The 26,796-nt window shown below is 40.2% G+C and overlaps 1 protein-coding gene across 1 annotated transcript in view; it reads right to left on the bottom strand.

The window, feature by feature from the left end:
- Positions 1 to 24,187, bottom strand: part of mdfi (MyoD family inhibitor) — a 36,101-nt gene extending 11,914 nt beyond the window's left edge. Inside the window, exons 1-3 of the mRNA XM_037786250.1 lie at positions 23,696 to 24,187; positions 20,878 to 21,079; positions 4,780 to 4,917 (exon numbers count right to left, since the gene is read on the bottom strand). Coding sequence (XP_037642178.1) covers positions 4,780 to 4,917; positions 20,878 to 21,028 — 289 coding nt within the window. The 5' untranslated portion in view covers positions 21,029 to 21,079; positions 23,696 to 24,187. The remainder of the gene's footprint in view (positions 1 to 4,779; positions 4,918 to 20,877; positions 21,080 to 23,695) is intronic.
- Between the last annotated feature and the right edge of the window lie 2,609 nt (positions 24,188 to 26,796).

Below are 26,796 nucleotides of genomic sequence, written 5' to 3'. Positions count from 1 at the left end.
GATGTTCTGATCAAACCATCTCGGCACTCAAAGGGTCAACTGATCGCAAGTTGACTGATGTGTTCGTGCCTGCACGTTTGCGGAAGAGCCTTATACCAGGAAAAACAGCTGTGCAAAGGCATTAGTCTTTTGTATTTTGTTCATTTCTTTGTTTTCGTGTTTGCATGAAAACGGGAAACATGACATTGGCTGACACAAAACAACAACTTACCCAAAAGTTCTGGCAAAACTTTTACATTTTTCTTGTGGTTCTTTGTGACATTTAGAAACACTATTTACTCCCTTCAACCCAGCCTTTGGAAAAGCATTGAAACTCCTTTTTTATTTTTTTTGCCACATTTGACTCATTTGTGTGAATTTCACCTGACAAATGAATGGAAAAAGTGTGCAAATATTTCAAGTCGTGGCTTCATTCTTATTTTGGAAAAAAAGAGGAAAAGGCAGCAGACTTGCACGAGCAACACGACATACAGCAACACTAATCCCTGACCTTAGACATCAACCAACCACCTCATTGACACATGACCCCTCCGTGACACCACTGGCCACACTGTGTCACCGTTATCTGTACCTGACAGTACAAGTAAAATATGTCTTTCAATGTGACCAACAAACAGGTCATAAATTCAGAGCAAGGCAAGAGAGACAGACAGAAAATGATTTAAGGCAGAGGAGCAGAGATGGAAAACAGTTTCAGCACGGTGACTGGTCTCTAATTAAAGGCATTGTCACAGTCCTGTTAGATTTCCCATCAACAACACACTGCACACTCCTCTCCTTTCATGACAAGATAATAACAAACAGCTCCGTTCAGCATTTCCCTCACACACACACACACACACACACACACACACGTCCATGCCCTTATTCAAACACGTCTTCTATCTGGTTTGTGTTAAGATCTCATTTAGTGAAGGTATTTCAAACTGATAAAAATAAACAAAGTGTCATAAATGCTACTGTGATCCTGTCAGTGATGAATTACATGTGTCATTGGTTGAGTCCAAAAGAGTGTTAGCAGTTAAACATCTGTGAACATCTGTGAACATGTGTGAATGTGACGTCAAAGACGGCAGTGTGTTCATGACATCACCGACGGGGAGTGTGTCTTTGTGTGTGCTTGTGTGTGTGTGTGTGTGTGTTTGACTCAGGTCATAACACACACTCACATGTGTTAACACCTCTCCTGTGCACATTGTTCTCAGACAGCTTGTCATAGGCCCGGGGCCAGACACATACTATAGCTCTGATGTCATCACTGCGAGACAGCTAGGGCATACGGGAGGAGGAATTTTATGTTTTTGCTTCTGTTTCCTCACCCTCTCACCCACAAACACATTCACAGATGTCACACAGCCACCCATGACCTCACCACAGGCCCGAGTCACAGCTATTTTGTAACGTCTTCAAGTTCATCATGAAACCAGACAGCTTGTTGTTGATACCGACGCACAAGGCACCCTTCAGCGCACCGGGCTTTCCATTAACTACAATGTAAACCCATCTGCGTCAATATTAAATGCTCAGGTAAAGTGATGTGGTGATGTAGTTTAAAGGATTGGATTGGATTGGTCCAACAAACAAAAGGCTTTCATCTAAGAGACCGCTATTCTTGTCCCGTTCGTTAAGTTTCACTTTACAATCAGCTATCTTGTCCAGTGTTCACAACGTCAAGTCACATTTTCACTGTACAAATGTATTAATTTTAAGCCCAACCATACTGTCTTTTCCTAAACTTAACTATAGTGGTTTTGTTGCCTGAACCTAAGCAGTGTTTTTGTTTAATTCCCAACATTAAGCACGTGTTCCCTGCGAACGAAAAGTGATGCCGAAAAGCGTCAGTATGTGACGAGTTGGGATGAGAACGTGTTGAGCTGGAGGAACAGATGATGATTGATTGATTGATTGATGATTGGTTGCAGATGACACATTCAGGCTGACTGGCTCTTGAGGTTCACAAAAGACACACAAACCAACTCACACATGCAAAAAAGGCAGAGGCAATCATTTAATTATGGAGACATGCAGGCAAATAATGCATAGTCACCTGAGAAAGGGATAAAGATTCCAACATTCACTGTTTAAGTTTGTGGTTCAAGTCCTGTGAACGCATTTGCGATTTTGTAAGTTGTATGTGTGATTGTGTAAGTTGGAGACGGAGGACGCCATGGATGAAGGGAGGAGGCACATGAAGCCAAATGGAGAGCCAGAACTGGTGTTCATGGTGGTACATTTTGTCCGAGCCCAATGTAGTTGCATAACCCTCCCTGCACAGCATATGGAGCTGGTGGGTTTCGTAGGTTTTATTGGGATGTAAAATAAAGCAGGGAGAGAATGGCAGAAAAACTCTAAACCTCTCAGTACTTCCAGCGTGAGCCTGAAATAGACACACAGACGGTACAGGTAGAAGCACAAACATAGATGGCGACAGCAGACATTCACACACCTACTCAAAACACACTGCATTCACCTACTTATCCACTTCCTGACTGAACTGCTGGTTATTCAGTTACCACAAACTAGCTATTACCACGGGGCAGGTTTGTGTGTTTGTCACTTATAGCTGGCCCTGGATTCCAGGAAGAAATGCTGGTAGTTTTGTAACACATGCTCAGATTTCAGGTTACTCAACCGTCCTCCTCTCACCCCTCTATTCCTCCTGTCATTCACTTACGCCATCCCTCCTTTTCTCTGAATAGCAGGGAGGACAGATTTAGACCACTGCAGGGCATTTACATTTTTTACAGTGGCTTTTAGGTTAGTGGCCAAGCATTCAGACATCTCAACTAGAGTTTTGTGGGTGTTTATTATTGTGAAGCTCGGTCTTCTAAGTGAATAAATGACATAGTAGAACGATGAGAATTAGGTTGAGATTCTACTTATTTCAAACTGGAGTGAAAGCAAAAAAAATATATGTGGTGGGGTAATGACATAGTGTACTTGCGTAACCTTTGGCTTTGCTACAGAGAGCTGGAACGACTGTACATCAAGGAGAGTCTGAAACATAACCATGGGGCCCGTAATATGAGGGAGGGAAATGGGAGGTGGCGCTTGGTGATATGACTCTGGAAGGAGAACTTCCAGGTGTTGCAAAGCGACGCTCCTCGCCAGCAAATTGAGGTGGAGAGGTGCCGATACGCCCAGTGGGGAGTGTAATGATGGGACAGCTGGAGATTTTGGGAAGTAGTTTAGACTTGGACAGCTGAGTGTAAATAAAACACACACAATATGAGACAGTCATGTCTGCTCCTGCAATTTTCTTACTTCAGTACAACTACAGCCAACTACAGTAGCGATTTCATGTTAAAGCAATGAGAAATGTTATTGGAGTGGATTGGTCAAAAAGCAGTTTCACAAATCACAGAATAGAGAGCCCAACTTCTGGTTTCTATTACAGAAGTTAGATAACCTCATTGAAAATCACACTGATGCAAATGACTACAAATCCAGCCCTGGAACAAAACCACGCTCAACTGTGTGTTGTGTGGTTTAGTCCATATGTCTAGACAGGGATGGTAAGCTTATACAAAATTATGTAATATTGCTTTTTATCTAATATTTTTGTTTTAAAGGTGCTCTATACAATATCCAAAGCATTAAAATAGCAGCAAACAACTATTGGCTATGTAAAGATATAGAGGAGTAATGTCTACCTGAGCAGAGAATGAAGTCACTCTCCCTCTACGTGTGTTGTAGCCGGCTGCACGTGCTTTTAGTGCATGTTCATGCATGTGAGTGCGCCCCACTGGCTAGCTCACGGCCACCGCTTTGCAGTGCGAGACCGTGGCGATAATTAAAAGTGCCAACATGAAGCGCAACTACTGTACGAGGCAAAGCACAAATCTTTTGAGCAAACATACCCACTCAAATCCAAACCGAGAGCACAGAAAATAAACAATCTAAGCCACTACTTCAATATATATATGGCACTGAATCATAACGCAAGTGAAGTTAGACATTATGATGTTCCGGACCTTCGGTTGAGGACATTTTCTCCAACTGGACCTCTTTGAATTTTAATTGAATACCCCTGCCCTAGGCCACCCGGATGCCAGCATAGACATTTTTCAAACTGAAGAGATTACAGCTAATATGTTGGAAAGATGACATTAGTGACAGGAATGTGGGTGGATATCATTCAAGGATAACGGAGGACTGTGCTGGGAAAAAAATGATGGGCTTTAGTTTTTATGAAAGCTGAATTCTAATAACAAGTGCTGTAGATTCTCATCTTCTGTATCTATCTAGAATATGGATAGTAAACCCCCGAAACACATCGACTTTTTTCAGAAAGAACAAGTTCATTGAGTTCCAGACACTAGTGGAACCAGCTATCCTGGATGTAACAGGACTTCAGCTCTCTGTTGATCAAATTGGAGACTTTTTGGGGGTATTTATTCTGACTTGACTGATACCAAGATCTCCCATGAACCATAAATAAGTAAAGTAAATTCCACAGCGGCAAGTCTGACAGAGAATAAAATGCAGAAGAAAGAATAAAAGAAACGGAAAGGTGTTTCATTTCAAGCGTGGAGATTTGGGTGCTTGTGTTCAGAAATCAGAAACTTAACCTACTTTAGCTGACAATGTAGATATTTCTGTCTGTGTGTATGATTACCTGACCTATTTCCTCAGGGTGTGCAAATATATTTGTTAAAAGGTCAGGACAATGTGACTCATCAGACCAGTGATCGGTAATGGAAACAACACTCTCACCAGTCTCTATGTGTGAACGTGTGTGTGTGTGTGTGTGTGTGTGTGTGTGTGTTATTTACTCACATGTGATACTCTTGCTGGGTGTCGTGAGCTCCGAGTGTGAGAGGCTACCGCTCCACTTGTCTCCATCGTCGCCGTGCAACCTTTCTGGGGTGCCATTTATCCTCAATATGAGGGGCTCGGTATAGATGTGGGGCACATCTAAAAACAAACAAACAAACAAACATATATACACAATGAAAAAAAACAGTTTTCTGAAGTTTATTTTGAAGGTTTTGAGGTTCAGGTTTTCCTGAGAGAGTAGCTGCTTTCCATGAGGATATTATCAGGTATCAGCAGCAAGCTGTTTTCCCACTTGTAGTAAACTTGTCTACTCCCATGTCATTTCCCATCCACTAGCACTTAATTAATTTAAACTGAGTAGTTCTGCTGACTTCAACAAAGCAGAAGATTTTGTCTGTATGTGTGTGCTCTGTCCTGAACTTGCATCTGGAAGCAGTTAAATCCAACCCCTTGGGACTGTTTAGGGGTCTATGTGCACGCTTGTGAAACCTGAAATCTGTGTGGGTCTATGTGTGTGTGTGTGTGCTGGGATGACTGTTTGTGTTCCAAGAGTGAATGTATGTGGTTTTAAAATGATCACATAAGAGGACGTACACATAATATACATACAGTAAATACATGTCTGGGTGTTTTTATGTGCTCGCCGGTACCATGCAGTGCCCTAATGAAGCTGTTATTATACACACACATATATACATGCATGCATACACACTACACGGAGGCCTTCAAAGCAGGGCAGGCTTGGGCCTCTGAGAGGTGCAGACTCATTCCTGGGCAAATGGGAGCCAGCTGGGTTTGATAAACACACACACACACACATACACACAAGCCAAACCGCGTCCTGTGCGTGGACTCAACACTTCCCGGCTATGTTTATTTACTCAATCCACTCTCGTTCACTTCTCTATCTGTCCTCTCTTTTCCTGTCCCCTGCCTCTCGCACTCTTCGTCTCCAGTTCACATTCCCTCTTCGCTCTCACAAATAAATTCCTTCACATATTTGGCATAACTCCATGGATAAATTCACACTTTTACAGCTAAACATATGCTGTATAATGTCTATGCAAAGGTGTCTCAGCTGTAGACAGACTGCTTTGAGTGAAGTGAAAGAAAACTAATAGAGGCGGTTTATTTCAACGACGAAGTAAAAACGATTAAAAGTGATTTCTAGGGATGAGATGAGTAGTTGATAGTATCCAGTTATCTGGTTCTGATTTTATGCTTGTCCAAATATAACGACGGTTTTCATCATTTGGATTGAAACGCTTTACTTGAGGTGAAGTAAACATGGCACATATGGAGGTCCAGGCAGGAACATGAAGTCATTAATACCACCAAGGTAAGCTGATCATCAGCTGATCTCACTAAGTGCCTAATAAAAATGCAAATACAAATCAATTCACATGACAGAGCTGTCTTTTTAAATGTAAATTGGCAACAACTACCTTTCAAAGTAAACTTATTTTAACTATTGAAGAGAGGTTCCCATTTACTAAGATAGCACACATATTACACATTTTAGGGCTGGGCTATATACTGAATTATTAGTTATTGTCTCTTCCTATAATCAAATGGAGAAATGACAAGATCATCATACTGTACTGAGATATCACGACTCAAATCTGTGAACATTTTTTTTTCTTAATGCTAGAGCTGCAACAATCAGTCAATTAATCGAGTAGTAGATCGACAGAAAATTAATCAGCATGTATTCTGATAATCAATTAATCTTTGTAATTTGCTAAATGAACTCTGCTATTGTCTGTTTTATATCATTGTAAATGGAATCTCTTTGGATTTTGTACTGTTGATCAGATAAAATGAGACATCTGAAGACGTCATCTTGGATTCATTTTTCACTGTTTTTTAAATTTCTATAGACCGATCAATGAATTAATAAATCATATTTTTTAATTATTCCATTTATTTCCTGTAATATTTCCTGTAAAAAATATTTGACTCCATGATATGGGCATGAGTTTCTGATTACTAGGGCTGTCCTCGACCAAAGAAATTCTTAGACTAACACTCGAACGATTTTGTCGACTAATCGTTTAGTTGATTTAATCGACAGATCTGTGAAACTGAGTTTCTCCACAAAGAATCACACAAAAGCACCACTTTAAATCTTGTGTTTACCAGAGATGTGCTCAGAAGAGAATTGTTTTTTTAAAATAAGTCATTCAGCATGAAAAAGCATAAAAACTGACTAATCGGCTAAAGAAATAGTCGACTAAGACCAAAACAACCGATTAGTCCACTAATCGACTAAGAGGGGGGCAGCACTAGTGGTTACAATGTTACTTTTAACACAAAGGAAAATATGTGGACATACTAATATAATAAAAAAAATCTGCTATGATCATTGCTTTATTTTCCCCACCTACTTGAAAGTACTGAATAAATTCTCAAAAATAACTTTCCTGATATTGGAAAGGAGTGTTTTATTAACTGCTGACAGCTACATATTTTGTTCAGTTATTGTAACAATGACTAACTACCAGTAAGTCTTACTGACAAAGATGCTGATAAAGTGAAGTCTCGCCACATGTTTTTATTGAATTCCATTACACAGTACGTGTAACTGTTTGTGTGCTGTGTGTCTGAAACACAGACGAACAGAGACATAAAACCAAAAACTCATACCAAATATGTTTAATTTTTTGTTTAATGATTAATTGATTATGGATTTCAATGTGGCAACAATTCTGCTTTGGCAAACAAGAGCTGCTGCTCCTTTGTCTGCTGTTGTTTGGCACCATACACTGTTAATGCTAATGAATGTAATGTTGTATTGTTGAAGCAGGATGAAGCTACAAAGTTCAAAGCACCCTTAGGGAACTTTCACAAGCCAACATTTAGTCCGTTTTAATCCATCTTTGGTGTGGTTCGTTTGGGCAGTTGTGAATGCAGTAATCGTACTCTGGTGCCGACCAAAACAACCGGTTTGAGATGCTTGCGAGAGCTGGTCTCGGATCATTTCCAAGAGAACCAAAACGCAGGCTGCCTGTGTGGGAATTTGTTGAGATGGACACAGGTGAAGGACAGGTTAACATGAGTGAGAGAGGACTGACCTGGATTTCTGCAGAAGTCTGATGTTTGCTTGACATCTGGGCCGAAGAGAACAAACACAATATGCTAAATAAAGTTCACAAAAATAGTGACGTTTATAAAGTAATTTGAGATAAACTGGAGGAGAAGGGATTCAGTGCCGAGTCAAAGTGAAAAAACTTCGACAGCAATTTTTCAAAGGCCGCGATTTCCTAAATGGAAGTGGCAGCTCTCGAGATGAAAAAAAATAAATTCGCTCCTTCGTACACTACCCTCAGCAACTTATTTATTTATGTAGTCCGCTTTAATTTGTGCACTGTGAAACCGAACCAGACTAAATAGAAAACGAACCAAAAATATCAATTTAACTCTGATATGGACTAGCCAAACGGACTATGGCTTGTGAAAGTGCCCTTACCCTGTCTGAAGGAACACTATCTTTATTTTCTTAGAAAACAAAGTATATCAAAGCTACTGGTATGAATCACTTGGTTATGTAAGGTGGTCTAACCTTGATGAAGAGAAACAGTGTTTTAAGCATTGGAGGATTTGTGTGTTTGCCTTCACTTTCATTAGTTTGTGTGTGTGTGTATGTATCTGCAGGCATTTTTGTGTGTAATGGGATCTCTGTGCGTGTGAAGTTGGAGTAGACGTACAGTAAACAGGACCTGAAGGGATGGGAAGTGCTTCCTGCTCTTCCGTTCTATTACATAGACGGTGGTACACAAACCCCACACACATACCTGTACACAAACACACATAAAACACTCACACTCTAATGCTGCCTTCCTGTATCTACCAGCTCTCTCCTCACACACACATGCTTGTCTCTTGCATGTGGAAGTCATTTCTGAGGCCCATGTTGTATCCATTAGTCTCAATCAGCCAGCTTCAGATATGAAAGCCACTAGTGAGAACTGTTGCCCTCGACGCAGCCAAATGTCTAGTTTAAAGATATGTGTGCGTATTATAGGTTGTGCATGTCACTGGCAAGCAGTGTATATGTCTGTCTATCCATTCACCCATACATCCTTATTTTACTTTCTTGTAATTACCTTGGAAAACACTCAGCGTTTAAAAGGTCTCAAAGAAAATCTATGCAAAAAGACAATATATGTAATCTGTCCATACATCTGTCCCAGTGGGCTACCTCCAAGTCTGAAAAGTGAAGCCAATACTGAAGTGCCTTAAACTTGCGTTCTTTCTAATAGCCAGCAGGGGGCGACTCCTCTGGTTGCAAAAAGAAGTCTGATTGTATAGAAGTTTATGAGAAAATGAGCCTACTTCTCACTTGATTTATTACCTCAGTAAACATTGTAAACATGAGTTTATGGTCTCAATCGCTAGTTTCAAGTCTTCTTCAATACAGCATGATGTTCATTTAGTAAATTATGGTCCCATTTAGAGTCAAATAGACCATAAAACAGGGGATGCTTTAGGGCGTGGCTACCTTGTGATTGACAGGTTGCTACCACGGTATTGCCCGGTCTGGGAGTAGTCCCTGTTTTCGTCTTACAACTTTAACCCTTTCACAGTGTGTTTTCAGTTCATGAAAGTTAATTATAACCTTATTAGTTGCCTGAAAATGTGTGGTCGATTGTACTTAGCTCCACCCTCCCGTGTGACTTCTGGTTACAAAAAAACAACATGTCGACGGCCATATACCAAGATGGCGACAAGCAAAATGTCGAACTTGAGACTTCAAAACAGCAGTCCACAAACCAATGGGTGACGTCACAGTGACTACGTCCACTTCTTATATACAGTTCATAATCTGTCCATAGGCCCAGCCAGCCAGCAACACATGTAGTCATGTATTTTTGATTATCTGTTTAAACATCATGTTTAATATTCCTATAATCAGCTATCAATTAGCTCATCCGTTACCTATAATCATCCATTGTTCTATGCAGCTGGTATCCATTTATCAAAATATTGAGGATGGATCATAAAAAAGTAATATTTCACCATGTGCTGGCGGGCAACAATTGACTTTAATGACTGTAGACAGTTGGCAGGTTTTTGAAAATATCCAGATCAGTAATATAATTCAAACAAAAAGCGCTTTAGGTGGCATTTATCGGTTACGCTCATCCTCTCTCTCATGTTGTTTTGCTCCCATTCTGTGGAAGCTGCTTTTGGGGGCAATTATGTCATTATGAAAGCCACACGAGAGCCCAGCGTAAGCAAACTACGGGAAAGGAAAGGACGCAGTCTTCTTCAGTGTACGGTCCGTGACTCCACAGCAAATCATTTTACAAAGAATCCATTATTACAACACCCTGAGAAATACAGATTTAGCTGAACTAGGAGAGACAACAGTTGTGCAAGCTCCTTGGAAGTGTGACAAAAGTCTGTATCGCTGCCTTTGTTGGGAAAATAAATGTTAAAGATGTGCAATAAATATGTACAGCAAGTCTCTTTATATCTGTATAACACCTGCACATTCTTACTGAATCTGTGTTCAACCATCTGTTCAGCTGAACCACCTCATACTTCAGTACAGTAGTCTGTTATGTATTCTCATTTAGACTCCTGCTGCCAACGGAGTACTATGGGTTAAAAGTGTATAGGTCTTGTGACTCAGTCAAAGCTTTCTCTGTAAACGTTCAAAACCACGATTGTTGGAGCTAAACACATCCCCACCGAACCTCTAGTGCCATCCAAGCAGGCCTTCAACCAATTGTGTGTTGGCATCAGCATCAAACCACCAAACCGCTCGACCTCAGAGCCATTTCTGAGATCTGAGAAAGATGAGCCTCTAATTCAAATCAGACCAGAGCAATCAAGAGCCGCGGAGGAGATCTGGCTGTGTGTTTACACGTGTGGGTGAGTATGTGTATTTGTTTGTGCATGCTTGACTGTGTGTGTGCGTGTTCATGTGTGTGCGTGTTTGTAATTTTGGTGCATGTACACGTGTCAGTGGGCCTGAGGGGGCGATCCAGAGGAATTTAAGTCTGCTAGTAAACAAACAGTTAACCATTAAAACAAAAACATATGTATCACATAGGGCATAAACACACACACACACACACACACACGTGCACACACAGATACAGGCTTTGTGAGCTGGCAAATGACGTGACATGTCCTGGATCACCTGAGGGGGAGCACAACCTGCTGTTCCTCTGGGTATGATCTCTGAGTAGGAGCGCTGAGCCGAGTTTCCCTGCAGCCTTTTAATCTACCTCAACCCAGTTTCTACGGCTTCACTCGTACTTCTTTAGAGGCACAGACTTCTAATGTGCAAAGGAGAGAAGGTCTCTTAGGTGTATACATCAATTTGGCAAAGACATACAGGACATATGCACCCCACAAACAGGAGCCAACAGGAGCATCCAGAATGCATCAGATGAGTTAATGCAGTGAAACTTTCATCATGTAGCGCGAATGTTTAATGCTGTCACTGTCACATACTTTAAAGTTGTGCATAAATGATTATTCAATCAACAGAAACTTAAAGCTTCAGTAGGCAACAATTTTTTGGCATCATTGGGCAAAAATTCCATATTAACCTTTCAGCATATTATAATTCAAGCGTTATGAGAGATAACTAAACTTCTGCACCTCAACAAGGCTGCCGAGTCACAAACTTTTCCATTTTACAGCTACACAGTACATTACAAGATGTTTCTGAAAACATCTGAGGCGAGAAATAGGCATTACAGTAACAGAATATTGATTCATATTTGATCAGCTGCCTATAGTTTGACCGTTTGGTCGTAGTTTGCGAGTGATTAACTCCTTTTTTAGTGAAAATCCTTTTTAGTGAAAAACAAACAAAGAATCTTGAATAAGGTAATCATAAAACATAAGGTCTCCCTGTATAAATAAAAATAGCAACATTGTGTAAGTCTGTTCTCTTACATGAAAATTCCTGTATTTTTCACTTCTCTGCCCTGATAGTGAGCTAGACAGCTACTTCAAGTCACTCATGTGAGGATAGTCACAATTATCCCGATAATGGAAATTCACCACCATCAAATGATTGTGAGTTTTTTTTATCTCGATCCGCTATAATATCTTTTATCGTAATTGTTACATTGGGATATAATATAATGCAATGTATAATAAAATTGTGTCAATCAATAACACAACTGACCATTACAGTTGCATGTCTACTTGAAAGTGCACTATTCAGACATACACAGACAGAAATGGGTGCACACCCTGCTGACTCATCGCTAAAAACACAAAGATAGAGATACGAGTTGAGAGAAGTGGAAAGAAGATACAATGAGATGAGGTGAAGAGCAGCCGAGCAGAATAATGTTCAGCAGAGCGGAGTTAGTGGAGCCGACGCAGTAGCAGCTCTCTGGCCAGCAGTAATGACTGGAACTGATTGAAACCACACACAACCGCTGGGGTTCTGACCAGGACGAAGGAAAATACAAAGAAGAGAACACATAACTACACAAACGGTTTTTATCTGTATCCCTCAACAAATACTCGCATGCACACACACAAAGAAAAAGGAAAGAAGAGGCAATTGTTTAGCCGCAATCCAGCCAAAAGCACACAAACACACACAGAGACACACACCCACAAACACACACACATTGCACAGAGGGGCTGTGAGAGCGCAGCACTGGAATATGTCCAAAATTAGAGATTATAGCTGCTGAGAGAATCAAGCAGTGTAAGCTCATTAAAGACAAAAACTGTCTGCTGTTGAACAGGCTTAAGGGGAATTTAATTGTAATACTTTGTCTCTGAGATTCCTCTGGTTCCTGGGAAAATACAGCTGCTTTGCGAAATGAGTGCTACGCTGCTGCATTTAACATGAGGACCCTGAAACAAGGACACCGCCATCAGATATACAAACACGCTCTATACTGTGCAAAATATGGAATCTATGGACAAACAGTCTAACGCTCATAAACAGTACAAGATAAACAGAATTCAGTAGGATTTCACATTCAGAAAGAGCGTCAATCCTCAAACTACAGTTGCAAATGTACTGTATATAGCCTGCTCCAGGCCTATATTGAGTTATTACAGATATGAAGTTGATATTGTTGTCTGATTTATATTATTCTAAAGGCCTTTACACACTGGGCGCATTTTTTTCGCTAGATTTATTTGCATCTCAATATATTAGGGCTGTCAATTGATTAAAATTGTTAATCACGATTAATTGCAAATTAATCACACAGTTTTTATCTGTTCAAAACCTTAAAGGGAGATTTGTCAAGTATTTAATACTCTTATCGACATGGGAGTGGGCAAATATGCTTGCTTTATATAGATGTATGTATATATTTATTATTGGAAATCACTTAACAACACAAAACAAAGACAAATATGGTCCAGAAACCCTCACAGGTTCTGCATTTAGCATAAAAAATATGCTCAAATCATAACATGGCAAACTGCAGCCCAACACGCAACAACAGCTGTCAGTGTGTCAGTGTGCTGACTTGACTATGACTTGCCCCAAACTGCATGTGATTATCATAAAGTGGGCATGTCTGTAAAGGGGAGACTCGTGGGTACCCATAGAACCCATTTTCATTCACATATCTTGAAGTCAGAGGTCAAGGGACCCCTTTGAAAATGGCCATGCCAGTTTTTCCTCGCCAAAATTTAGTGTAAGTCTGAAGCGTTATTTAGCCTCCTTCGCAACAAGCTAGTATGACACAGTTATTAGGTGTTATCTATATTGATATATTGTTGTCTGATTTGTATTATTCTAAAGGCCTTTACACACTGGGGGATTTTTTTTGTGATTACTTAGCACGTCAATATATGTTTTTTAAGCTGTTATTATTGTCATGAGTACTTTCACACGCAGAAAAGTGACGCAATTCTTTTCCGGAATGAGATCAATTTCTTTTAGCTTTCACACCATGAATAAATGCATCAATCAACCCCGTTGTGCACAACGTTCATACTCAAAATGTACTATCAATGACAACAACACAAAGGCTCCGTTGTCCGAACTAAGACAGCATACTGTATTACTTCTTTCAACTTTGACATAGGCAGCGCAGACCATTTCCACTCCTTTCGTTCATATCTTTCATGATAAACGCTCTAGACATATATACTGCATAACTGTTTACCGGAGTAAAATTGACTCAGAGCATTTCGCTAAATGGAAACAAAAATAGCTTAAAGTAGTTTAGTTTATACAATAATTTATGTAAGACACTACTCTTGGTCAATAGGATCCCGGTAGTTGGTCCTCTGTCTGCATGAATCTATTCAAACCTTTTATTGAAAAAGTGCTGCAACTGTCGTAAATTGGCAACGCTGCAGGTATGAATAGTTTTGATGTGAAATATTTGCAGGCGAGTATTTTGCATTTTTGTGTCATTTATTCGTCATGCCCCCAGTGTATAAAGGAATTAATGCATCAATAGTGGCATAAAAAAACAGTATCGGTCGAATCTACATAACACCTCTGTCACAACTGGACTTGGAAGAGACAACAACCACACACTTGAAGGGGTAACCATCAAATCTGTCACTGTAGCAGTAAATGTACAGTAACAGGCCCCTGGCTCAAGTGTCTCAACAAGACAGCACTATCACATCATGCTGACACCAACTGTCAACAGTATATGACATGGGCTAGGAGGGTTTGGAGACTCAAGTCAGGAGTTGGTGAGAGAGAGAGAGAGAGGGAGAGAGAGAGAGAGAGAGAGAGAGAGAGAGGGTGAGTGCAGGCCACCAAAGCAGCAGCAACAGTTTATCAAATATTTGCGAGGTGGTGAAGGGAAAAAAAAAAAAAGCGGGCTCATTTTCGTAGTTCAAATATGCTGTAAAAATGCCTCAAACTGCTCCTGGTTTATTTCTATCTCTGTGAGAAACCAAATTAGACACAAGCCTTGACTAACCTCAGGGACTAAAAAGGGACAAGTAGGCAAATAGCTGCATCTGCACGCTGGAGAAGAGAGAGAGATATATCAAATAAATGTAGTTTAGACTGTGATGTAGAGGGAGGAATTTTATTATTTTTATTCTATACAGTACAAGAGAGCACCAGAATAAACCAGCAAACATCTAAACCTGTGATTACAGGTTAAGGTGGCAAAAATATATTGACAGTAGTGCTGAGAGATTTGATGAAAATATCTAATAGCATTTTTTCAGACCAATATTTTATAGCCAATCGAGGTTGCGATTTTTATTGTGATTACATTCCATAAATAAACAAGTAAACTCCAGGTCTGTATTTGTGATCCACTCTGTTTTCAACAGGATACATTTGTAGCTAATGACTAACTTCATGATCTGACAAAGTGGTTAACTAAAAGTTGATATCAGTCAGACTGATGACCTTAATCATATACTGTTGACAGCTCACTGTTAGCTTGACTGACCGACTGAAAGATTGAGGTGCTTCACAGCCCCAAATCCTGGAGGTCCCGATACAGAAATCTTTATTAAAAACTTAAAAAACACTATGATGTGCTTTGAGGTTTAACTGAGAGATTCAACCAGCTGTCAGTCATTTATACTTGATAACTAACAAGCAAACTGCAAGCTACCTGACTGAAATCGACATGATGGGGTCAACCAATACTAAATTGTTTATTTAAATAAAGACTAACCACTAAGTTGGTCTTTCTGAGCAGCAAAAGGACAAAGTCCACATCAAACAAGGGTTTCTTGATTAAAGCCTCTTTAGGTGAGTATAAAAAGTAAAGACCTTTTCCAGAGATCATATTAACCAAACAACAGCCAAAATCTTCATTTTGTTTGGCCAACAGGTGAAATTAAACATTAATGAGCAACAGCTGGCTGTATTTTCTGGCAACAACTGTTTTATGACGCATTCATACCAAGAGCAAAGTTCTCACACGAGTTGGATCGCTGGAATCATTTGTGTTAATTCCCGCTAGACGCTTAGGCTTATCTCCATAGATACCAACAACTTTTCTTTCTGCCATTTCCTCCATCAACCATGGAAGAAATAACTGCTGTTGCTGCTTTGTGCACGTTGTGGAAGTCCCAGATATGTCAGAAAACCAAACTCCATCATGTCTGGGTTCATAACATCACACAGGGGCGGGCTGTATTCACATACAGTGCCATTGCACTGACTGTATCTAGCAAACAACACGTCGCTACTGCGGTGTGAACCTAAAATAACCAGATTGTGCTGTGATTTAATTGCAATAAACAGATCAAAAGGAAGCCAAAACAACTACATAATAATGCCAATTTGTAAAAAGTCTGAATCCATGCTTTGTCAGGTCTGTCCGAAAAAGACGACAAGCAAACAACTTTTAAATTGCTTGTTTTCTGAATGGAGTTCGGATCGATCAGTGCCAGGCTATGCTAACATAGTAGCTGCTCCGTCAACACTCAACATAACATGCTTTGACTTTGATACCGCACTAAAAGTTCGCTTTGGGTGTGAACGTACCGTTATAGCTGTCGACATCAACGAGCTTTAAATAATACTTTAACCTCCTATAGAATCAGAAACTAATGCTTTTTTTATAATAATAAAAGTCATATTTAGAATCAGAGCTCTAATGATTTGAAAACTGTACTCTTTCAAAATTGCAACATAAAAACTACTTCTTGTTCTGCCCTAATACAGAGACTGACATGAAGGAAGATAAACAGAGACAAAAGACAGAGGAAGTGAAAAAATAGAGTGAGAGAGATGCCAGTGGTGAAAGAGAATGAAGGAATCAGCATGTGGTGGTACAGTAAGAGGCTCCTATATAAACAGACAGCCTCATTGCATCTTCATGCCTGAGTGAGAGCAACACTCACAACAGCGAGAGGCACACATCTGTCAACACACACACACACGCACCACTGTTCAGTGGCCTTGTAACGACTGAGCCGAGCTCAATTCACTTAAAACAGAAAAGACTGCTATCCAAATATGGGGTGACAAGAGGGCTAAAACTCTCACCGAACTCATCAGGTGCATTGTGATTGGCTGGCGCTGATGCTGCCGGGTCATTGTCATGATTAAACTCTGGCCTCAAACACTAAGCACAGATATTAATCAACACCACCTGACTGACAAAAGCCATTATTTCTTGCATCCAATTGCATTTGATTGTACAGATGTACATAGTATTGTGTCCATCCCCCTTTTATGACAGGCAAGCATCTACTGTGCACACAACACATTGTGGCAAAAGCATCAATTAAGTGACCTGGGTTCATGCCAATTTGTAGTGTTGTACAAGCCGTGAACTAACAACACCCACATTTCAGATTTGTTCACATACTGTAGGTCTGGTTCAGCCGATATAGAGAAAGTTGACCGATCAACCAACCAAGATTAAGAATGGGCATGTCTTCTTCCTAGATAACTAACTAGCTAACTAGCGACATTCATTAAAAATGGCTACAGGTGTGGATGACATTTACACAGATGTTCAAGTTGTTGTAAGTCGACTTACAGAAATAGCAACTCTTAAAAGGTACAGTGTGTAACATCTGTTCAGTTTGAAGCGTGTGGAAGAACTACGGTGGCTGACGTGAAAACGTGAATGGCCCTATCTAGAGTTGTTGTAAGAGTAGCGTAGGTCATTTGGAGAATAGCAGACTCGGTGCGTAGAGTGTGTGTACGTGGGAAGTGAGTGGTGAAGCAAGAGAGAGAGCGGCGGCAAATTTGTGTGAGCGAACAAGTGAGCTAGTGGAGCAGAACACAGAGTTAGTTTAGCTCTGAGAATATCAAGTGGATGTACAGTGGACGTTTCAGTTTGTGCAGACATAAATGCTGCCGCTCCTCAAGACCAACAGAGGTTTCCTGTGTCTTGTTTCCCGGCAGATGAGTGGAGTGACGCAGGTTAACTCTGGAGCGTGTAACGTTATCGACTCCGGCCCAAGCAGGAAAAGTTAACACAGTGTTTGGTTTGTCCGTTCTGGGCAACTGTAGAAATATGGCGGCCGGCTCCGTGGAGAGAGGAACCGCTCCGTATGTAGATATAAACGGCTCATTCTAAGGTAATAGATCCCCCTAAATGTTACACAATGCTCCTTTAAATCAACATCTTTCGATCAATGTGAAAAACGTTTACTGCTCCGGGCAACGGCCACCACAGATTCCATGTCAATGAAAAACGCTGTTGGTGGCACGGATACGTCACTTGCTACTGATTGTTTAGGGCAACCCCCCCCCCAGCAAGAAAGTAACTAACTTAATGTCAGTCCGAATTAATGAAGTAAATGAAATTCAGTCTGATTATCAGGTTAGTCAGGGACAGGAAAAGAGGCACTAATGCACATTTGTCATGGACTGTACAACATGGAGGTAAACCAGAAAGAAAGAAAAACTTTTCTGGCGTATGCACTGGCTAAACAGCTTTGACTGAAATAAAGAGCCCCATCTTGGAACCTGTTATCCCTTTCTAATAATGCATCCATGGTCAAAAATGTGATTCAAGCCTCAGTTAGATCTTTATATGTGCCTGTTGTGCTGCTCCAAAGTCCTGCACTCTGCAGGCAGAGGGACGGGCGGGGGGGTGAAGCAGAGCACTGAAAGCAGGGCCTTGTTGCCCTCAGTGGTAGCCTGACCAATCTACTCCTCCCCACCCTGGCTCACCTACCTACCATCAGCGCACACACACACAAATTAGACCAGCCAGCCAGACAAGCAGTCTAACTTTAGTGGGAGAAGCCACAGTTATACTTTGTGTTGGCTTCCTGAGGAGCAAGCACAGGTAAAGTCAGCAAAGCCACGAGAACATGTTCAGGCACAAAGCTACAGTTTAATAACTCTAAAACTTTTCGCAGCGTTATTATCACTAAATCTGATGCTGTACTTACACTCATCATGGTGAACCACAATGTAGCGCAGAACAGAGATGTGCGTGTCTGGATTCTACGCTTTTGCACATTCAATACAGTAATTAGAATAGATTGGGTTGAGACTTGTCTTTAAAAAACAAAACAAAAAAACTTCATCAAACGTTGGAGGTTTTTGTGGCATGTATCCATGGCAACAAGGCACTTAAATCTCTGCACACTTCCCTAACTGTTTACCACACCTACCCTAATTACCCAACTGGACCCGCGCTCTGATCTACAGTCTGCGCTGTCGTTTTCTCACAGAAGCTTAAGGGAACTTGAGTCATTCTGGCTGATCCTGGATGAGTCATCCAGGCACAATATTGCCCTGAGTTGGTCCATGGTCCCTCGTTCCCGCCTCAGTTGTCGGTCAACCCTCACCATGACCAATCACACAAAGGGGGAAGGGTCATGGGTTCATTCCCCAATTCCCAGGAGTCCCATTGCGGCCTTTAAGCGTTCCACAGCGCTGAATTGGCCCTGACCCCTCAGATCATCCAAGGCGGCGGTCCCCCACACAGACCGATCACCTCCGTACACAACTGTTTTTATCTGTCAGCGAGAGGGCCTCTGACCTAATGAATCACCATGACGTCCGCCAAAAACACACAAGGATTTTTCGGGGGATTTGGTGTGAGTCACTACAGCTCCGTTTCTGGGTCTACCATTAGCGATTAGTAATTATATAACATGACATGACAGTGACTCAAGACTATTACACTCTGGAAAACTAACATCAACCAATACACACTTCCACAAAGGTGAATATTTTGGTCTGTTATTGTTTTGGGGTAAGAAGGTCTTCTATAGCTTGTAAAGAATGGAAACTGTGTCCAGCTACATATCCACTCACATACTGGCCAGCCTTTGACTATAATGAGTAGGGGTGTGAGAAAATATCGATACACTTGAGTATTGCAATATTATATCTTGTGATGCTGTATTGATTCTCAAAAACACTATCATTTTCTAATTAATAGTTTACAAGATTTGTGGCTCATATTGCACATAAAGCAGAGCTATGATGTTGGATTTCACAGGGGCTGTGATAATTGCAGATCCCGCTGTTCTGATTACATAAAAAAGTAAACTTTGTTTTACTCAGATTTTATTCATATGGTGGTTTGCTCTTTAAATTATAACAAGTACCAAAATTAGATTTAAAAAATCACAATATATCACAAATAGGGCTGTCAACTGAATAAATTACTAAAATATTTAATCGCTGTTAATTGCATTATTGTCCATAGTTAACCGTGAATAATTGCAAATTATTCACAAATTTTTTATCTGTTCAAAATGTACCTTAAAAGAGAGAACTGTCAAGTATTTAATACTCTTATCAACATGAGAGTGGACAAATATGCTTGCTTTATGCAAATGTATGTATATATTTATTATTTTAAATCAATTAACAACACAAAACAATGACAAATATTGTCCAGAAACCCTCACAGGTACTGCATTTAGCATAAAAAATGTGCTCAAAGTCAAGCCCAACAGGCAACAACAGCTGTCAGTGTGTCAGTGTGCTGACTTGACTATGACTTGCCTCAAACTGCATGTGATTACCATTAAGTGGGCATGTCTGTAAAGGGGAGACACGTGGGTACCCATCAAACCCATTTTCATTCATATATCTTTAAGTCAGAGGTCAAGGGACCCCTTTGAAAATGGCCATGACAGTTTTTCCTTGCCAAAATGTAGCATAAGTTTGGAGCATTATTTAGCTTCTTTCACAACAAGCCAGTATAACATGGTTGCTACCAATGGATTCATTAGGTTTTGTAATTTCATATGATGCCAGTCGCAATGCAACTGATGCTCTAATGCGTTAAAGAAATTAGTGGCTTTAAAACTAATTTGGGTTAACATGTTATTATTGCTTTAACTTTGACAGCCCTAATCGCAATATGTTGCATCGTAATCCCTGTATCATAATACATATCATATCGCCAAATTCTTGCCAATACACAGCCGTAATAATGAGGTTTACATGCATGACAGAGCATAGAGAGGTCTCCTCTCCCAGCACAAATCCACCAGCTCCTCTTTTTCATAATAAATGGCTTAATTTCTTTATAACTTACTTACTGTCTCACTTTTTTGAGGCAGCCACACTCATATACACACACCAAAAAACATCAAAGGTTTAATGGTAGTAGTTATAACATTATCTTATTCAAGGCTTGTTCAGACCCATCGCATAACTGTTCAGTGATGGGACTGGCTCTTGTTCTTTCTCCAATCTGTCTGGTTTTGCAACATCTTCCTTACCTGGACTAGGACAGGGCTTTGGGTTCGGGCAGTTGTTCACTCTCTCTGCGGTCGAGGTTGCGTGTGAGCTGGGTTGTGGAGCTGGTAGACTGGGGTCCCCCTCATCAGGTGGCTCTGGGGAGATGGCAGGGGCACTCCTCTCCTCATCCATGGGCGTAGGCCTGGCTCTTATGGGAGGAGGTGGAGGGGCCAAGGAGTGAGCCTGAAGCATAGAGAGGAGAAAGAACCAAAAATATTATCACAGAGATGATCGCATGGGTCACATGAAAGATTGTCTTTATAAATTGAGCAACGAGCCAACAGGTCGTCTGTCGAGACAGATGTACAATCAGGCACAACCTGAACCGGCATGAATCCCTTACAGCTATAAAAAATCACTAAAGGACGGGCCTGGCGTGCTTCTTTCATGAAACAGTGGTAAGACAACGGATGTGTCTAATCATAGCCTACTTTAATTAATAGTGTTTAAACTCATTAAACTTGTGTTGTGAAAACAATAACAATATGGGTAGTATTTAAAGCTATATATAACCAGCAACATCAGATAAAAAGACAACAGTAACAAATGCAGCAAGGAGAAAAGGTGTAGGAAAAAGGTAAAATGATAATTAAAGGGACTGTATGTAAGTTTTTACACGTTGAAATGTTTTTTTAATCGTTTTATTATTTATTGCCAATGTGTGAACAGGTTGTAACCCAACCTAAAAAATGAGACCTTCGGCAACTTTCTGGGTTTCCTCTATCAGCCTGAAGATTGTTTTTAATGTGAAGAACCCGGGCTCGTTTCTACGGGAAAATCCCAACGAATGTGATGTCATGCACGCTCAAGAGTGCCTTTACTCTCATCAGCTCCGCTTCAGGGCTAACAGTGTGCAACCAAAGCTAACATTCGGTTAGAAATGGAGTCTGCAAATGCCAACGACCAACCAGCCCCCACCACAACTCAGGCTCCAACACAAACTCCACGGAAGCACAAAAAAAACCAAAGCTATATCTAGTGAAGCCCGTCTTGCAAAACAAAAATATGTCCGACGTCAGGGGGGAAAACTAGTATAAACATCGGCAGGGCCTTCGATTCATGGATGAACCTTTGTTTAGTAAGCTAACATTACTCCCAAGCATGTGAAATATGTAGTGATATTGTGGTTTTAGCTGACTAATGCACATTCAGTCTTGTGTGTGTCGCCTCACTGTTTTGAATGATGCTCGCATCTACGTAGTGCGAGCACAAGCAACAGGACGCTGACTATCGTTGACTTAAAGCTGCAGTGGGTAGAATTGGAGCAAATATGATTAAAAAAAGTTATTTTTCATAAAAAGGTCACTATATCCTGACAGTAGTGCATGAGACAGGTAATCTGAAAAAAAAAAAAATCATGTGCCTCTGTGTCCTCCGGTGCTCCTAACGGCATCTGCAAGATTTCACAGACCGGAGGAAAACAACCAATCAGAGCCGAGCTGGAGCCTTGCCGTCTCTGAGCAGCTGTCAATCACTCGCAAACTCTGATCAAACGGTCAAACGAGGCAGCGCTGATCAAATATAAATCAATATTCTGTTACTGTAATTCCTATTTCTCTCCTCAACTGTTTTCAGAAACATCTTGTAGTGTACTGTTTAGCTGTAAAATGAGATTGTTTTTGACCCCGGCAGCCATGTTGAGATCAGTTGAGGAATACCAAGCATTGCCCACCAGCCGGAGCAAACTTTCTCATTCTACAGCTAAACAGTACACTACAAGATGTTTCTGAAAACATCTGAGGCGAAAAATAGGCTTTACAGTAACAAAACATTGATTCATATTTGATCAGCGCTGCCTAGTTTGACAGCTGCCTCTGTTGAATGAACAGCCAATAGGAACGCTCTCTCTCTGAAATGACCTGTGATTGGCCAAAGTCTCCCGTCACGGGATAGTTTTTAAAAACTGAAAACAGAGCCAATAGGAGGTGCAGAAGTCTAGTTTTCTCTCAGAACACTTGAATAACAATATGCTGAAAGGTTATTATGGAAATTTTTGCCCAATGATGCCAAAAACATTCAGCCTATACTGCACCTTTAAGTGCTCACTAAATGGTTGCTAGGCGACAAATACGCTTAATGAGATGACTTATTTTTATTCTTATCTTCCTGTAACCCATCCACGTGTGTTGTTATCTGATATTTTAGAGAGGAGTCGAGCAGGCAGCAGCAGCACCTGAGCACCGGGCACGTTCTCCCCTCATCATTAACACGGGACTAATTGAGTGTGTCACGTGCCAACCGTGTGTTTGGCGCGCGCCAGCCCTGCCAGAGCAGCCCAGCTGTGGACAGCTGTTTGCGCGCTCCCGCGGCTTCGATCTCGCACTCACTGCCCCCGAAAAGTTTTGACAACCTATAGAGCTGGAGAGTTTTAGTGAAAGCGCTTGATGAGTTCATAAGAAATGTCTGCACCATTAAATAACAACAGTGGGATTATAGTTTTAGACTTTTGAAACAGTAAAAAGAAGTTTACGCACACTTAAAAAAACATTGCCAAACTTATTTAAATGTGTAACCTATAGGTGTACACAGGTTTCATAAATAGAAAAGTCTAAATTTCAAGAAAAATGTATGCTGAAACTGAAAGTGTAATTAGCCTATAGCCTACTTACTGCTCTATAATAACGGGTGTATTGTGTTTACCTTTATTGCATGTCTGCCTCCCTAAACGAGTCCCTGCATGCTCACACCGAGTTCAGCTGCAGTGTGTCGATCCTTTCTCTCTGCCTAGATTACATCTGCACAGTAAATCACTTTGATTCCACCACCACAACAACAACAACAACAACAACAACAACTTACCTTCTCTCTGGCTGGGACGCGGTGCAGCCAAAAAGCCTTCAGCTAATTCATCCTCTGACCGCTCCAGGTGGACTTCTCTACTTATCCCGTCCTCTTTCCCTCCTCTCTCGTCACCTTACACGACCACCAGATCTCTTTTCGGCTCATGTAGGTGACCCCAAATAACTCCCAATAATTCAATGCATTTTTCTTCTTCTTCCAGCGAAGATAAGTTTTCTCTCCGCCTCCAAAAAGTTCCTCTCTTCTCTCTCCGGCTCGCCCCGTCCTCCAGCGGACCAGATGTTGGGAAGTCTCTGCAGGCAGCAGCTCGCTGAATACTCTTATACTCTTTGTCTGCACGTTTTTCCTTTTCTGCAAAACAAAAAAACAAGCACCAGCGTCCCAAACTTGTTTAACTGTTAAAATGAGCAGTATCCTCTGCTCGGTCTCTCTCCTCTCTCTTTACTCCCACTATACTTTGCCTCAGACTTGTGTGCTGCAGCTATTGGACAGGAAACTACAGTCAGCAGTGATTGTGCTTCCTCCAGGCTACAAACTAGTTGGGCTGAACTATACTGTCATATAATTACCCCCTTAACCCGAACCAGACACAGCACTAACACAGGGGAGCTTTCATCACGAATTATGAGCCCAGGAACCATATGTTTTGTCATAGAGCAACAGTTTGGGAATATAACTTCATTATACTCTACTTAAATGCATGCAGCATATCTGTGGTGCTCAGTTATGGCCACTATTTTGGCTATATTAATGCAATTTGAATCTCTTATAGCAACATCATCGTTGCTATATTCTTTCAGTTCTTAAGAACAACACTGTAGGTTAGAGCTGCAACAAATGATTAATGGATTAGTTGTCAACTATTAAATTAATCGCTAACTATTTTGATAATCAATTAATCGGTTTGAGTAATTTTTTAAAATTCCAGCTTCTTAAATGTGAATATTTTCTGGTTTCCTTACTCCTCTATGACAGTAAACTGAATGTTTTTGAGTTGTGGACTAGGGCTGACCCGAATGCTTCGAAGCTTTGACCGTTGCCATGGTATTTGACCTCCAAATCACTATTCGTATTAGGCATGGGTCATGATTTTCGATTTCTCGAATAGTCGTTAAATTAAAAAAAAAATCAACAAGTTTATGCGACTATCGTTTTGTCTTAACCGTCGCAGGCGCTGGTAGTAACGTATACGTGTGTGGCACGTTCAGTTCAAGCCTTTTCTGTCAGCACAGGTGTGTGTGTGTTTGTGTGCACGCAAGTGGCGCCATGTCCCTCGTGGTTTCAGTATGGCAGCGGCATTGACATTTGGGACGATGAACACAGCCTGCCGCTCCGCTAAGCTTTGGATGCCTTCAAATATTTCTCACCAAAGCTTCCATTCCAAAAAATGGTATTCGGGACAGCCCTATTGTGGACAAAACAAGACATTTGAGGACGTCATCTTGGGCTCTGGGGAACACTGATCGACATTTTTCACCATTATATAGACCAAACAATGAACACAATGAAAATAATGGTTTATTAATTGCAGCCCTAACGCAGGTGCTTGCAGGGCAAATAGTTTGTTGGCTAATTTTTTTCTCATCCAATGTTGTTTTCTTTTTTTATTTCAACTTTGAAGTAAGTCTGAAAACATTCATGTTAATTGTTGAGGAACCACTTGCAATTTTATAGTAATTTAGTAAACAGTGGACTTTTTTTAAATCTCATGCCAAGTACACAAATTGTACTCTGACATGAGTCAACCAAACCTTTGTTTTTCAGGTGCAGGGCAGTCACTGTTTTCACTTTACAAGCTGTTATGACTCACTGTGGGAATTTTTTCATTCATTCTGGTGCTCACGAGACCTTTTAAGATGTCTCAGTACCAGACCAAACTAGGTCATGACTCGTGATTCATCCTCTTGATAGTAATTGTGCACTCAAAAGCAATTACAAGAAACCCTACAAAGCACATCCCACTCTTAAACCCTGTTAGCCATCAGCTGGTTATTTTCAGAGGTTCCAAAAATAGTAACTTTCCCGTCAATAGCAGAAGTAATGAAACTAAACTCGCCGTGCATCATTCACTGACATAACTATCGCCATGTCATCAAGGGCTGGATTACTGAGATTTTTTCTGATCACACTTTTGCACTCTGTAATCTGAATGAAGACTCATTGAGTGAAACGAGAAAGGTACCTACTTTTTTGTGATTTCTACAATATGAGTAAAGAGTGTCATATGAAATCTGTAGTGGATAGTCCACTTCACGAACAAACAATACAACTGCAAATGAACCAGGGAGGCTATAAAATAGCATACAGGCCTAGGCTACTGTATGTATAATTCATGCTCTTACAAATATGGATATGATATACATGAGGAATGACTGAGCTTCACACTGGGAAACTGAAACTGAAGCTCTCTCTTAACAGTTGTCAAACCTGTGTTTATAGCACTACATATCATGATAAATACTGTATGTTGACTTTTGAGACTTTGAACTTACCTTTTTCCACACCTGCAGCTTCTTAAACTGCTAATAGTAAATCATTGTCGATTATGACTGACAAAAAAGTGAATAAATAAATGAATATATAATATATATATATATAAATAAATTAATAAATATATATATATACAAATATATATTTACATATATGAATAAATATATACATATATAAATACATATATAAATAAATAAATAAATATATATATATATATATTCATTTATTTATTATTTTATTATTTTATTATTTTGTATCACTTGTTCCTTGACCAGTTTTACTTTATTTATTTATTATTATTATATATATTATTTAATTTGAATGTTATCTTTGACAAATGTTGTTGCCCATGCTCAACCTAAAGTTGTTTTTTCTTACTGTTGTGATAATTGACAGTGCCTTGTTGTATGTATATTTTTGATAGCGAATAAAAAATTTAAAAAAAAATGCAGCTTAATCTTCTTTTTTTTTTTTTTTTTAGCTTACTTTACCTTTTTTATTTTACTTTTCTTATTTACTAATTTTACTAAATTTATCTTACTTAATTGTTATTCTAATAGGTACTGGTGCTAGAAATAGTACTTTTTATTTTATACACTTGTATTTTATAC

This window comes from Sebastes umbrosus, chromosome 1 (assembly GCF_015220745.1).
Source record: "Sebastes umbrosus isolate fSebUmb1 chromosome 1, fSebUmb1.pri, whole genome shotgun sequence".
NCBI lineage: Eukaryota > Metazoa > Chordata > Actinopteri > Perciformes > Sebastidae > Sebastes > Sebastes umbrosus.
This window is presented reverse-complemented; position numbering and strand designations above follow the sequence as displayed.